This window comes from Phyllostomus hastatus, unplaced genomic scaffold, assembly GCF_019186645.2.
Source record: "Phyllostomus hastatus isolate PE091 unplaced genomic scaffold, TTU_PhHast_1.1 phas_scaffold_78, whole genome shotgun sequence".
In the NCBI taxonomy this organism is placed as follows: domain Eukaryota; kingdom Metazoa; phylum Chordata; class Mammalia; order Chiroptera; family Phyllostomidae; genus Phyllostomus; species Phyllostomus hastatus.
This window is the reverse complement of record NW_025334041.1, coordinates 45,785,285-45,801,393: the sequence shown is the minus strand read 5'-3', so window position 1 is coordinate 45,801,393 and position 16,109 is coordinate 45,785,285. Positions and strand designations below refer to the sequence as shown.

Below are 16,109 nucleotides of genomic sequence, written 5' to 3'. Positions count from 1 at the left end.
TCCGGCTACAGATGAGGTTCTGTCGCTGCAGAGAGGAGCTGGGCGGGGGGTGGGCAGATGGAAGGACTGGAGGCCTGGATAGGAAGGAAGCATAGAGGCCCCTCGCGGTTCGGGGCCGCGGGAGATCCCCAGAACAAGTGAAGGGCGCCCGGGCTCCGAGGCAGGAGAGCCCCGAGGGGCGCAGAGCGCAGCCCGCGCAGACAAAGAAGCCTGAGCCAGCTCCAGTCCCCATCGCCTCTCTCCTTCCCTCGCGCCTCCCCTCGGGTAAAGAAGGGAGTCTGAGGTCCAAAGGGGATGGTCCCCTCCTTTTGCTCCTGCCCAGAGCTAGGCAGGCGGTTCTCTCCTAGGCGTTTGTGTCCCTCACTGTAGACTCGCGGACCCAGTGACCCCAGACAGTGCCCGCCGACCCCTCCAGCTCGCACCCCTCAACGGCCCTTCTGTGTGCAACCAGGGCTTAGGCGCCGGGGCCCCCGGAGGCTTCGTCTGGGATGGAGTGAGGTGCGGGCGACAGAGCTCTGGAGGGCCGAGGCGGGCGAGCGCGCTGGGGTAGGAGGCGGTGCTCGGAGGCGGAGAGGCCGGGACACGTGTGGCGGCGGCGTGGGGGTGGGGTGGGGAGGAACTCGGCGCCCGGGGCTTTAAGAAGGTGTGGAGGGGGGCGGGCGCTTTCCCAGGACTGGCCGAGGGGCGTCGCGCACGGGCGGCGGCAGCTGCGGCTCGCAGTGGCTTGGGCGACTCTCAGCGCCCGCAGCCGTGGCCCCGCTCTCGCGCGGACCAAAGAAACTTTGCGAGCCGCGGTCTCCCGCCGAACTTCCCTGCGGGGCTCCGCTCCCGAGCCGCTCTGCTCCCGTTCGCCGCTTCTCGCCTTCCACCCGCGTGGCTTCTCCGTCCCAGCGTCTCCAAAACTGAATGAGCGAGCGGCGCTCGGAGAGCGCGGCGGCATGGAGCGCAATTGCTGGGCCGCGCGGACTTTCCTTCTGGCGCTGTTGCTGGGGGCGACGCTGAGGGTGCGCGCAGCGGTGGGCTATTACCCCCGTTTCTCGCCCTTTTTTTTCCTGTGCACCCACCACGGGGAGCTGGAAGGGGATGGGGAGCAAGGCGAGGTGCTCATTTCCCTGCACATTTCGGGCAACCCTACCTACTACGTACCGGGACAAGAATATCATGGTAGGTACCACGGCATCACCGCGCTCGCCGCCGTCCCGGTGCGCCCGCGGGCGCAGCGTTTTCTTTTCCCTTTTCCATGAGGCTATTTAAACAAGAACCACCCCATCCCTCAATACTGCGCCCTTTGGAGGGACACAGAACAAAGTTAGTGAGAATTGAATCGCGAGTTGGAATTTATTAATTGCCCTTCACGCAAAACACACTCCCCTCACGCGTCTATCTCATCGTAATGAAGCTGGTACTTGTAAAAGATATGCCTGAGGATTCTCGGGAGTCGGGTCTTTCCCCCTCCTCCAAGCAGCTTACACTTTGAATGAACCCGCGCATCCTGTTTCCTTAACCCCAGTACTTGGATTCCAGACCTTTGTCTTGCTCCTAGTTACCCCCTGAAGGGTCCCCGGGTGACGTTAGGGCTGGCACCAGGCTTTTTGGACGGGCTGGTGACAGATTGACGCGCCCCGGTCCTTGGCCGTGCCGCGCGGTCGCTAGCCCGCTGCAAAGTTCCCGCTGCTCACCAGCCAGGGTTCCCTCTTATTTTATTCAGTGTCCAAAGCCTTCCTGAAAGGTAGCGGCTGCTTCCAGCTCTCTATTCTTTTTAAAAGTGTTTAAATATCAGTACTTGATACTTTCCTTATTCCTGTTACATTTAACATACTGTTTAGATTTAGAATGATCTATGTGATGTTTATTAATGACTTTGTCTTTTATTTACTCAGCTTTAATTTCTAGGTAGGGGAAGGAAGGCCCTTATAATTTAAAGGCACCTTTTAAAAAAAAAGGATCATATGGAGTCCTTCATCAAAATGAAATATTGAAGAAGTAAAATTTAGCTCCAAGAAATACAATTTTATGTGGTGCATGTATTTTTAATCTTTTAAACCAGTAAATCCAGGTTATGGGAAAATAGAAAGCTATTTTCTGTCTTCTGTGTTTCTGCTGGAACTTGTGAATATTTCACTTCCATGGAGTTTTAAGCCATGACAAGTACCATTTAATAAGAATTTCAAGGCAAAAATACTATACTTAACTAAATTGAAACTATTGTCTAGTAATCTCCTATTATAGTTTCCATCTATTATAGGTTAAAAATTATTTACATAGCAGGAGATAATTCGTGGAACATCTGGCATTTCAGATAACCATACATATAAAAATGATAAGAATCCTTAAGTTTTCATTTAAAAAAGAAAACCTTTATACCTACGTTAAAATGTTTAGCATAAATAAATCCTTTCTAGATATTTAAATTAGTGTTTTTACAACTTTCTTGTGGCATGGTGGCAGCCTTGCCTGTAAAGCAGTTTAATATGGTGGAATTTGGGACTTTGGAAAATTAATTTTCTGTAACAAGTCCCTCTTGATAAAAGAACTTAACCACATTCTCTCCCCAAGAACAATTTGGTGTTTTTCTGGGGTCATGAGAATCTTTTAAGTGGAAGGACCAGCCAGTGTAGCAACCCAGACCTAATCCCAAAGCTGATTGAGCCAGTCAGTGTAACCCTTACAAAGGTGCTTGTCTGTTTGTAGCTCCAAGTGAGAATGGTAAGTAAGTGAGCCAAGGCTGGGCTAAAAGGTATGATTGTCGTCAGGCTGTGATAAACAATTATGTGATAATACAAATCCTTATTTTTTTTAATTTTCCACATCCTTTATAAGGTACCAGCATAGAAAACTTAAAAATATCAAAATATGATATAGTATTTGCTTTTGCAATAAATCTCACAAATGTAAGTCAGCCTAAGACTGGCCATAATCACATCCCTAAATCTGAAAAGGAATGAATGATATAGAGTAAGAATAAAGTTGGACATTGGGAGGAACATCTCGATTTATACTTCTTTTCCGCTACCAGAAAAGGTAGAGAAATTTTATTATGTAAATTTAAGAAGAACAAATTATTATACAGTTTGAGAATAGTTAATGTCATATTTAAAATTCCTGTTATCTATTTTATCAATATTTAGATTTTGAAACTGGCTGTAGGTACAGACCTTCAGTAAGAATTTTTCCCTTTAAAATGTTCTACAGGTAGAAGAAATGTTTAAAAATGAAGCAATGCTTACGTGTCTCTTTCTCTCTTCCACGTTTAAAAGTGAATGTTAAAAATTAATTACATAGTATCTTAAAAGAATTAGACTGCTGTTAACTCCTGAAAATTTAACCTAACATATTTTTGTGGATGACTCCTTTTATACAAGAACAAAACAGAAGGTCATTTGGTCCAAAATATTTAAAGCTAAGAAATCTGTAAAATATCAGCTCGAGACTTTATTTCTAACCTTCCTAATCTTTAAAACATAGCAGTACATCAGAAAAAAATCCATCTTGTCTATGATTTACATTGAACTCAGCTTTTGGAGGAAGGGAATTTCGATGCAGCTAGTGGTTATCTCTCTTTTTTTACCTAAAACAATGCATTGAGGTAGAGATCGCATGTACAACAGCACCTGACATACAACATTACTGTAAGTGAAACTGTGCCAGCTGCCCCCTGAGATTTGTGCTGTGTGAGAGAGCTTGGCATGTGAAATGGAGAGGCAAATGTCGGTATGGTATGAGAGTGGTTCAAAATTATGGTTCTGTGTATGTATCATATTTATTAGAAGTTTATATTGAAATTTTTTGAAAAATGCTAAGCCAAAAATGTACTAAATAACTCGAAGCTTGTGTGTCTAACGGGATTTTTATATATTTCCAAATTTAAGGAGTGTACCTCCTTAAATTTGGAAATATATTTCCAAATATATTTGGACCCCCACCTATTTGCAGCTTTGGCAACCTTATAAACAGTGCATGGTTACTTGTGCTAGTTCTCATCTCTTAAGTAAGGGGTGTCATTCGGTACCCCTGTTGTTATCTTCCTACATCTTTTAAACTCTTGTCTATGGCTCTCTTAAGATAGCATTGTTAGTTGCAAAGAACTATGGTGCCTTTACATGACTCCACCACACTAATACAATGCAGAAACTCAGCCAAAAGAGACCTCATATACATCCTGTTGAATTAAAAAGAAAGGTCTCAGGGTCAGAATTTTTTCTAGAATTTTCTTTGTTCGTATAAATCCCAAAATATTGTTAGTTGCCACAACATGGTTTCCAAGACCCAACCTGAATATTTTTTTTGTAGAAAGTTGCAAATGATGGGAAAATAAGAAATAGAAATCTGGATGGTCCAGTCAGGTAGCCATTTCTCTTTTCCAGTGATGCCTGGTGATTCACTGATTATCCTCCTAAGGGTTCAGGGCCTGTTGTGAGACAAGCAAAAGTTGAGTTGATGTCTACACCTTTCCTTTTCCATGATAACCCCTCTCTCTCACCTCCACACCTCAGGTTTTTGTTGTTTGCAACCTCCTTTCCTATTCAATTTATAGTGAATATGCCAATAGTTGTCAATATTAAATTCTCCCACAGCCTCAGTTACAACTCTGGAGAGACATTTTTTCCTTTTTGTTTAAAATAATTTTGGCACCATTGAGGGGTAAAAAGACTAGTACCACTGGAATCATGTTGGTGAGGACCCATTTACTCACAAGATTGGCTTTACTCAGTGACTATCAGGAGTAGAGGTTAGACATTAGAAAAAAGTCTATGAAAGCCAAGCTTAGGTATACGAGTCTGCCCAAAGTGCTTGAACTGTGGTGAGACATTTTATTTGAATTTTTTAAAAATTAATTTTTTTTAAATTGCAGTAACCTTGGCTAATAACATATAAATTTCAGGTGATTAGAATCTCTGTTATTATGGTGACATAAGGTGGGGGAAATGTTCTGTTACAATGCAAAATATGCTCTAAAATATTGATTGAGGGAAAAAAATTCTGCCTTAAGTAGAAATAAGTTGGTGATGATATGGCATGATGCTTTTAAAAGGGGGTTTTTTTTCTTTTGTATTTTGTAAATCCCATCACCGATAGTTCTTTCATGCTACATTTCCATCCCATTATTTATTTAATCATATTGTGGAGTGGGTGGGAAAATTGATTCCTACTGCTAAAACTGACCATTTACCTAGAAAAAAAATAAGAGACATATAATCAGGATTAAGTATCTAGGGCACTTTGTTGTAATAATTACTAGTATTGCTATTATACATACACATGTTCTGGAATCAGTTGGTTGTTATTTAAAAATCACAGTTCAAAGGCAGTGCAGTATAAAGACCTTTCAGAGAGAGGAATGATATATATGTCAGACATAATTTTTGGTAATATACTCCAAATTAAATTCTGTTCAAAGGGCTGTTTGTAATATCTAATTAAAGTGATCTGCAATGGCTAACGTAACTGTTTATAAGGTGTATGGTTATTTATCTTTTATATGTCCAGATTCCAGAATCAGTATATTTAAACTTTCAGGATCACTTGTCCAATGCAATTCATAAGTGAACTGCAGCTGTGTCCTTCTTGTATATGACTATGAAAATTAAACATTTTAAAGCATTTTGCTCTACTTGTCATGTATTTAATTTCACTTTCTACACTTTATTTCAATGCATTTTACTGACTTGGTTTAGATTGTTTTTTAAATCATATAAATGTTGCTTTAATTTATATTCCCTGAGTTTCAGTCCTAGCCATTAACTAAAAAATATATATATCAAGTCTTCAGAATTATTGAAAACAACTCATTTATGCAGATATTTTTATTTCATTCACCACACTTCATTACAAGAAATTATTAGAATATGTCTCTCTAATTTTTATGAATCTTTTGAACTAATTTTATTTTCATTAAAATTGTTAAATACTAAAATAAGAAAGTTGTATCATTTAATTCTAAGTATATTTTTCCAGAGCTATCAGTCAGATTTTTCTTTTCATCTTTAAAGAGTAGATAATAGGTATTTTAATAAGATTTTAAGGCCAATACTATTAGCTTCCAATTTTTTCCTGAATGTTTCATTCAAAGGGAAATAATCTAACATTTATCTTTGATTTATTTATTTTTCCTCTCCAGAACTGGTCAAGTTTATTGAATGATCTAGGAACCTTGCATTGTCAATTATATAGGATATATTGCATATTAAGCTATGATTGTTCTTCTGGTTATTTCAAATGCTACTTTGACATTATTTGTTGCCTTTAATCTTCACATATAGGTGCTGATGCACTGACTCCTTTATTTCAATTTATTTACATTAAAAAAACATAAATTGAGTGACAAGTACTTTTTGAAAAATTGACAATTTAAAAAACTTGTATACATTCTCACACAAAAATATAAAGTTCTTTTTAAATTTAAATTCTTTATGTCAAACATAAATAGAAAACATGGTTTGCTCTACACTCTCTGTCAGGAAAAGAAGGAAGGCAAAATGTATTTATTTGGAATGGGTAGGTTCACTACAGACAGAAGTGGTTTAGGCTGTGTCTGAGTAATGCCATAACATACATATCAAATTGGAAGTTCATTTACCTAAATATTTTGGTTTCAAGAAAGATTTGAGTGATTAGTCCATCCCCCAATTTTAGAGTCATTTAGAAAATAACCGAAGTGTATAATTTTAATCTCACCCATCTTAGGCAAAGAAGTATTAAAAACACATTTTCAGCAATTGGAATTGAATTTTCAATGTGAAGATACTATAATGACTGCTCAAACACAGGAATGGTGTTTTTTTTTAATTATTCTTTGTTCTCAGGAAATTCCCCCTGACATGATCTCCCTTTGGTGTCAGTTGTGCAGCTCAGAGAGTAATTTTCGCCACGGTCACCTGCCATGTCCATCTCACTGAAGGCAGAGCATCTGAAGGGTTGAATACTGTGCCTATGGGTTAACCAATTATTTCTAAAATGTGTGGTTCTCTAAAGCGATACATTTTTTTCCCTTCTTTATTTGATCCCCTGTAGGAACCAACTATAGCAACTGGATTTGGGGGTGTGCAGAAGGATTAGTACAAATTTTGATTTGTGGTTTAAGTTAGCCTTAATCACTCAAAAATCAAAACTACGGTAATTAGATTGTTTTGAATGCCACAAAGATAGTTATGCGAACTCCAAAGTTCCAAAGTAAATGTTTAAAACCCAAGTTATCTTTTAATGCTGAATTAGCTTTTCTGAGGTAAATAAAACTTTATTTTTAAAACAAAATAAATTTTATTGATTAGATGATTCTTTGAAACTATAGGAGAACTCATTAGTGTTTCAAATAGGACTGGTTATTGACATACATTGGTGCCCATGTACCAAGTGACTTAGAGAAGGAGTGATGATAATTTACCAATAACTGCTACTCTCATCTCAGAATCATTTTTCCCTGACTTTCCTTCCATCTGTATCTCACCTGCTTTCTCCCTTGGTCCCTCTCTTCCTCCTCCTGAATTTTTTCATTGTCTTTCCTCTTTTGCTCCTTTCCACTGTGCACAGGTCCTTGCTTTTCCTCTCCTTTTTTCTTCTTTACACCTCAGTTTCTTTGTTTTCTGTTCTTTTTTCTTTTCTCCCTTCAGATTTTCTATCACCATTTATACTCATTTTCTCTCTTCTGAATAATACCAGTATGCTTATATCAATTATTGTACTCATTAGATATTTGCAATAATAGATATGGATGAGTAGGCTTTTGTATTGCTCTTAATAATCAATGTTATATTTCTGTGACATGCACTTGCCCTTTTTGAAAATTATGGGGTAGTTATTACTAGTAGAAAAGTGGGCCCTCCTTCCTACACTGTAAAACTTGCAGAAGAACTTTCAAGCATGGAGCTATTTAATGCTGAATTAGCTACTTTCCCCTCTGTCAGTTATGTGGTCAAACTGCAGAATCTGATGTTCATGCACAGCAGCACATTTATATACCACGTGGGAGACTTGTAGAAATTAGAATACTACACAATGAATTAGCTTGAATTTAAAGGCAGATCAATTTGAGATACCTTGAATGCATAAGTCTCTTCTAGTAAATTGATGACAGATTATCTCTATCAACACCTTAGTCACCTCAAGTCATTTCAGTTTCTTGCTGGTCTCATTGCCAAGGTTCCTAATTGCAGTTGCATAGCTATAAAATAGTGATTGCCACCTTTTAAGTAGCTGGCACTTAATAGAGGTCAGAAAGGGGCTGGAAGACCTCGGTATAAGGCAAACACTGGATTGGGAGTCAGGAAGGGAGGTGTGTGGTTCTAGGGTAAGTCCCAGAGTCTTTCTTGAACAATATTGATTTTATTGTTTTATACTATGTGAACTCTAATGTCTGTTCCAGCTCAAAAAATTGAAAGATTCCTTGGCTGAAAGCTTAGACTTATTATATTAAAAAGAGAAATCCAGGGAGGCACAGTGATATCGTAGAACGAGTTCAGATTTTGGCAGCACAGAGACTATATCTGTTCTCTGCCACTTTTAGTTGTGCATCCTTTGCAAGTTACCTATTCTCTCCAAACCTCAGTTTTCTCATTTTCTAATCTAGAAATAATAATAGCTTTATTTCTCAACTACCGTTATTATTAAATAAGGTAATACATATAAAGCACCTGGCATTTATCTAATAAGTAGGTGCTTATTAAATAGTTTTTATCATCTGGTACAATCCCATAACATTAGATAAGGATATTTGAAGCAATATGTGGCAGTTTTCAAGAGAAATTCCAAATTGAGTATACTAAGGAAAGTCACAAAAATAAAAAAAAATCAACCCACCACAATATACTTATGATCAGAGATTGCTTCCAAACCAAAGTAAATAATATGACTTGCCTAGAACTGAAAGAGTTAGTTGTAGTTTGAGTCCCATCAAAACTTTTATTAAACTAAATCAAACAATTCCTAAGTCAAACCTTCCTGTTCTAAATTGAGTATTCTTTCTAAGTTGATGGTCATGATAACAGCCAAATTTTGTATACTTAGTGTTCGTCTAGGAAAGATGTCAAAATAAGTAAATGGCAACCTCAGTTTAATATTTTTTATCATATCCTATAATTTATATGTCTACAACCCCATGTAAATAATTTAAAAGTACAAAACTATTCAGCAAAGTAGAGCTAAGAGAGATTATTTTAATAGTGGATCCAGAGTTTACCAGGTCCTCAGGAACTAAAGTGGAAGGCTACTTCATTTAAAATAAAAATATACTTGTTAGAATAAATGCATTGGCTGGTCAGTGCATTCTGTCTGTCCACTGTAGCAAAGCTTATGTGGGTGGGCAAATGATGATTAGGTTGCTTGGGAGCATAGATGATCTTAATGGCAGACTCTAGCATCTAGGAAAGCTTCTCTATCCAACTCATATCAGCTGGGCTGGATGGCATCTTCTTTCCTAGACAGAGGAAGATTGTCCTGCTTCTAGACTCCATAGATAATGCCTTGTTATATGGCATTGATTGCTTGTTGTCTATCCAGTCATTACCAAAATTCCCTTTCTGACTGATTTTGTTGAAAACAACTATGAGTCCACTTAAAAATATTCACCTCCAAGGCTCCCTTGTCATGTAATTTAGTGAGAGGTGGAAGTCAACTGGGTGGCATCTTTAGAAAGATTATAGATAAAGCTGATAAAGATGCTTTTTAAAAGACTCAGCAAATATTTGCTTTTTGCTCTCCCCTTCTCCATTTGTTCTAGCCAGGATGTGGTACAACTATCTTGTGACCTTGAGGATAGTGCTTATATGCTGAAGATGGTGGGCTAGGAGTTTAGAAGGAGCCTGGGCCTTTGACCAGCTGTACCCTGAAATACCTCTCCTGGACTTCTGTATCACAAGAAAATGAGTCAGGTTCCTGTTACTGTGTTTATGGCTGAATGTAATCCTAATGACTTCTCGAAGGTACACAATGGCCCAGTTTACATTCTCTTTTAGGTCAGTCACCCTTCTTATATCAAGCTCTGAATTGCTCTAGTCCTCCCATAGAATTGCCTTTGGTCACCATGATAAAAGTAGGATGTTTCCAAAGACATTTCTGATAATATATTTTTAAACTATCTCTCAAGTTGTGCAGCTACTATAGGTGGCAAGATAATGCATTTTATGTTAATTTTTTAAGTAATGCTTTGAGAAAGTAACCTGTGCCTGACCCCCAATTTCTGGAGTTTGTTATAACTGACAATTTATGCTAGTTAGTTTCCTTCACTGAACTTTGTTTCCTGGCAGTCCTATCTTTCGAAAATGCAATGTCACCATATGTAAATCCTGTTGACATTTAAAATACTTAGATATATGAGATAGTTGTAAATGTGAGCTCTGCCCCAACCTTAACCTTATTTGTCATGTGTGGCTCAGCCTCTAGGACCAAATCCAACATTGTCATTTCTCGTGCTTGCTACATATCAACAGAGGAAACAGACATCTCAGTGTTACTTTCAGGAACATGTAACCTTTTTATTTACGCCACTTTTGTTATGAATGTTGAACTATCCTATGATCATAGTTCCAGTTCTTTTCTTCCTTTTCTCCATAAACACTTCCTGCATTCTCATCCTGCAGAAAGTTGTAATATGTCTAGTGTTTGTGATGAAGGAATATAAGGAAATTAGTTGGTTTTAGGCTTTTTTAGAAAAAATGGGTTCACATTCCCATTTCAAGCAGTGATACTATCAAGCAGTTTTTTAAAAGGCAACTCAAAGGCTTAAAAATAAATTAGTAACAACACTAATAACAGCAAATACTAAATAGCATATAGTATGTGCCAGGCACTGATCTAAATGCTTTACATATATTAAAAAATGTAATTCTCAGAACAATCTCATGAGGTAGGTACTATTATCTTCCTGTGATGAATGTAGAAACTGACTCATAGAGATGTAAATGTTTTGTGCAAGATCACAAAGCTATTATGTAGTTCATGTTGCTCCAGAATCCATACTTTTTTTTAAAACTCCCGACCTGAGGACATTTTTTCATTGCTAACAGAGAGAGAAAGAGAGACAGAGAGAGGAAGGAATAAAGGAAGGAAGGGAGGGAAACATCAATATGCCCTTCTCGTATGTCCCCAACTGGGGATGGAACCCACAACCTGTGTATGTTCCCTGATCAGAAATTGAACCTGCAGCCTTTTGGTTTATGGGACGATACTCCAACCAACTGAGCCACATCAGCCAGGGCCAGAAGCCATACTTATGCATTTATTAACTAGTATGCATTTATTTTTAGAAATGACAATTTTAAGAAAGGGATAATAAGAAATAGTAACAGACATTTTGTCTTTCCTTTACTATTTAAAATTTTTTTTTAAAATTGAATTTATTGGGGTGACATTGGCTAATAAAATTATATAGCTCTCAGGTATATAGTTCTGTGATCTATCATCTGTATATTGTATTGTGTGCTCACCACCACTGCAAGTCCAGTCTCCTTCCATCATGATTTATCCCTCCTTTACCATCTTCCACCTCTCCCCATTCCCTTTCCTTATGCTAATCACCATACTACTGTCTATGTCTATTAGTCTTGGGAATATTTTGCTTAATCCCGTCACCCTTATCACCTAGCCCCCAACTCCACCCCTCTGACAGGTATCAGTCTGTTCTCTGCATCCATGAGTCTGTCTTTACTTTGTTAGTTCATTTTGTTCATTCAATTCCAAATATAAGTAAAATCACATGGCACTTGTCTTGCAGTCAGAGAAATTTTAAGAAAGAGATAAGGAAAAGTAAAATATAATTTTGTTATTTAAAATAGAGATTGAAAAATCAAAGCACAAAGTTCATATTCATACCTAACAAGGCCAGAATTTTGTAGTCCTAAATATTCTTTGACTAGACATTATATTCTAGATAAAGCACAAAGCAAAAATATCATTTAGCATACCGTTGACTGCAAATGGTTAACATACCTTCTAAGGATGATGACAAGTAAAAATATAACAAAGTGATTGGCAAGTTTTATTCAACTTTATTTTTAACATTTGATGAATGTAGCTTGAAGTAAATAGTAAATTTGTTCTTTGACTCACCAATGGAACTTAAATAGGACTGAATATAAGAAGAGAATTATAAACTTACAGAAATATTTTAACCAGTTCAATGATGTTCATCTATTTGATTATATATATATATGCAATTCCTTAAGTGTTTTAAGTCTGGAGGTATAGCTTGCAAAATTGAGTGATGTGGTACACAGTGAAAGTTCAGGTGATAACTCAGAGCTTTCTGTGGTGTCAGGCCTGCTCACCAGTCAGAGGCCTGCTCTCACAGTGATACAACAGCAATGGCATAATGTTTGTTTTTTACTTGCTTATATAGAGTTATTTTTGTAAATGAATCAGATCTTTAAAAATCACTTTATGTTGAACTCATTTAAATGAGAAAATAACAGCAACTGCTAAGCACCCTTTCCTACCTTTGTCTACATCACCTGGGGCAGAGGTCAGCCCTAGGCTTTGTGGCAACCAGGCGAGGGTGACACAGGAGAGATTGTCAGGCTGTAAGTGTCCAATGTGGAGAAACAGGGGTTTGCCCTTGTCTCAGTTACATTAGTAATGCGAATGTTTACTCATTTGTCACCATTATAGTTCATTCTGAAGTTTGCCATCAGATGTGAACTGTGGTCTACCGACACCTGGTAGAAGCCAAATCAGAAGGTGAAGGACAAATTCATGGTGACAGCTTCCTGTTCAGAAACCACAGAGGTTCTCAGAGGGCCTGAAGAGAGGCCCATGCTTTCAGTAGGAGAGAAAAATTTGCCTCATTAGACTTTATCAAAACATAGTAGCCTTTATAAAGATACTACAAAAGACTAGAGGAGGTCCACCTATAGATGTTTTCTTTTCTCAGGTGGGACAAACCAGATCATTTCCCCTTTTACATTTGCCAGTGAGCTGTGTCAAGTTGTAGCTCTAATGGGCAAATCTGAGAGCCTCAAGGGTGGTGGCAGGAAGCTATTGGACTGCTTACCTGGTAAGCTGACCTGATGCAGGTATTAAACCTTTTAGAATATTTCTCTCAAACACAAATAGTTTATGCCAGTCTCTTAACAGAAACTGTGAGGCAAACACTTCAATTCCAAATAAATTATGAAATATGTTAAACATACAGAAAACTACAAGAAAGGAAAATTCAAAATTGGTATCACTAATGAGTACCCAAGGGATACCTGTCTATATTCATTGAAATAAAATGCAAATGCTCTGAAGATCAAGCTCTTCACAGATGTTAAAATATTACTCATTGATTTGACCTGAATGATTTTTGCTCTAAACAAGTTTGTCCTGTCCCACCTGTACCAGTTGTTCCCAAGTGTTTTTACAACATAATGAAAAACAGGGAAGTCCTGCAAAAACGGAACAGTAAACTTTGGGTGAGGTACATGCTTGGTTGCCATCCTGTAGAAACAGCCATAGAAAAAGTCTATTACTTTAATTCATTACAAACTGATAATATTTACAGTGAATACAAACAATTTTTCTTCTTAGAAATGTTTGTCAGTGAAAGAAATATTTACCATCAGAAACTAAGGGTGGTTATTGGAATATTGCTAAATAAAAGAATATCTTAAGCTTTTATTTTTCCAATATGATAACAGCTTCTAAACTTTTAATTTTTCTTGTGGTGGAAAACTAACATGAGTTCAAGATTTATGAGTTTTATTAGCTATCACAGAACTGTATAGTTTGGAGACTAGCTATTATATCAGGGTACTCTGGTGGCCAGCCACAGAAATATACTTTGGCTAATTTGGGCAACAGGAATTGATTAATAGAAAGTGGGGTAACTTGTAGAATGGAAGGAAATTTCAGACATTAGACTAAGAAATAATGATTGTGTACCAAGGAGGAAGGAGTGATCAACTACTACAAAAGGAATAGTGGTGGTAAAAACCATGTTTTTCTGGAATTCTAATTCCTGGCACCACAGGTCTCATTGCCATCCCACTGAGATAGATGTTGGGGTGGGGGGCTATATCTCCAATGGAAAAATTGAGGTGCTGTTAGGCCAAAGAAGTGGGAGTGAATGTAGGGTAGGCAAAACCAACAGATGACTACCACAGTATTCAATATATATGTTTAAGAAAAAAATAATGCAGAATGATCACTATCTGGGATAGCAAGGCACTGTTTACAACACAAGCCATGTGGAGAAAGAAGCACTGGTCTCTGGGATCCTGTAGCATCCTCATCAGATGTGAAAATTTTAGCGATTTTTTGTGAGGAGGGACAGGGAGCAAAACTGTCCTCTTACTACACATGAATATCTAGCCTAAAAGGGATTCATCATGCTTTTGCAATTTTGTGAATTGTCTAATTCTCTGAAATCTGTACAGTGCAGTACAGACTGCTTATCCTTGTACATGAAGCTCAGATTCTCTGGAATGTGAATGTCTATCTTCACTTCAAATCCCAGGAAACTTACATTCAGTGACCTACAAGGGAACATCAAAGGTAAATTAGTGAATATAAGGCTCTGCCTCCATGCATCCCTATAGATAAACCATCTCTACATTTGCTAGGAAGATGTCAAAGTGCTTCTCTCAGTCTTCAGCTTACCAGGACCGTAGCAGCACTTGTTATACTTGACCACTCCTTCTTCTTGACACACTTTTACCATTTGGTCTCTGGGATTTCACTCTTTCCTAGTTTCTCCCTACCTCCTTTCCTGTCCTTCTTTGCTGTTTCTTTCTCTTCTCTCTGACCAGGGTTCTGCTCTTGTTCCTTTTCTCTTTTTCATCTGCTTTATCTCCCTAGGTATGCCATCTACTCTGCTGCTTGAAGTGTCACCTACATGCTGATGACTCCCTGGACTCCTATGTCTTACTCCCTACTCAATATCTCCACTTGGATGTCTATGGGCATCTCAAACTTAATGTACCTGAAAATGAGTTTCTTGTCTCTCCTCACTCTGCCACCTGCACAGTAGCTCCTTGAGTCTCCTCAACTCCATTATTGCTGAGCTCTTACAGTGGTTCAGTCCCCAAACCTTCTTTCTCTAATACCCCACATCCGATCCATCTGTAAGTCCTACTGGCTTTACATTTAAAAACATACCCAGAATCTGACATTGCTACCACTACCTCTCACCTGGGTTATTTCAACATTTGCTCACTTTCATTCTAGCTATAAAACAGCAACAAAAGTGATCCTGTTAAAATGAAGATCATGCCATTCCTTTGCTCCTTACCTAGGGCAATTGTGCATTCCACCAAATTGCTTGGAACAGGTCCAGGAGGCCTCTGTTTTCCCAGTGTCCCATCCAGTTTAGCATTTTTACTAGCAAAGATGCCTCAATTTGAATGACAAATTTTATCATAATTTTGTCCATCCCTTTCATCGGTCCCTATCTCTCTCTGAGAAAAAGCGATAGTCCTTGACATGGCTTATAAGGAAGGCCCTGTAGCGCCTGGCTCCTCTGTTGCTTTTCTGACCTAAAATGTTACTACTTTCCTCTTACTCTTCCACTGAAAACATGAGGGCCTCATTTTTGTTCTTCAGTCACAGAAAAGGCTCAGTGTCATCTCAGGGCCTTTGCACTTGCTGTTCCCTGAATCAGGGAAGCCCCATGCTTCCTCTCTTCTTGATTCAGGCTCATATTAAAATACCACCTTCTCAGCAAGGGTTTCCCTGACAACACTATTTAAAATTGTGGTCCCTCTTCTCCCAACTACTCCATATGCTCATGGACTGCTTTATTTTTTTCACAGCTGTTTTTTATAATCTATGTATTTTACTTTTTACCTTGTTTGCTTTCTGTGTACCATAAGTATAATACCTTCATGCTCCACCAAAGTAGGGATTGTTGTCTGTTTCATTTGTCACTCTATTGGCAGTGCCTAGAATAGTGCCTGGCACTTTCCAGGCACTTTTGATTTAATGAATCAATGAGCAAAAATAGCACTAAAACCCTGCCAAATCTCAGTTACATTAAAATTGTTGAAAGTAATAATTCCAAAATAAAGTAATTAAGAGAATAATTTATAAAGATATTTGTAAGTATAATTTCTAAATTTTGTTTTTTTATTCCATGATAACAATGGTTTTTAAAAATCTGAAAATCATGTTTCTACTTTCCCACCCTCAAAACTTACAAAATT

General features: G+C 38.3%; 1 protein-coding gene across 2 annotated transcripts in view; it reads left to right on the top strand.

Annotated features, from left to right (window-relative positions):
* Positions 1 to 682: 682 nt before the first annotated feature.
* RELN (reelin) overlaps positions 683 to 16,109 on the top strand; it is a 561,035-nt gene continuing 545,608 nt past the window's right edge. For both annotated transcript variants that reach the window (XM_045827532.1, XM_045827531.1), the window contains exon 1: positions 683 to 1,164. In XM_045827532.1, the coding sequence (XP_045683488.1) occupies positions 939 to 1,164 (226 nt within the window). In that variant the 5' untranslated portion in view covers positions 683 to 938. The remainder of the gene's footprint in view (positions 1,165 to 16,109) is intronic.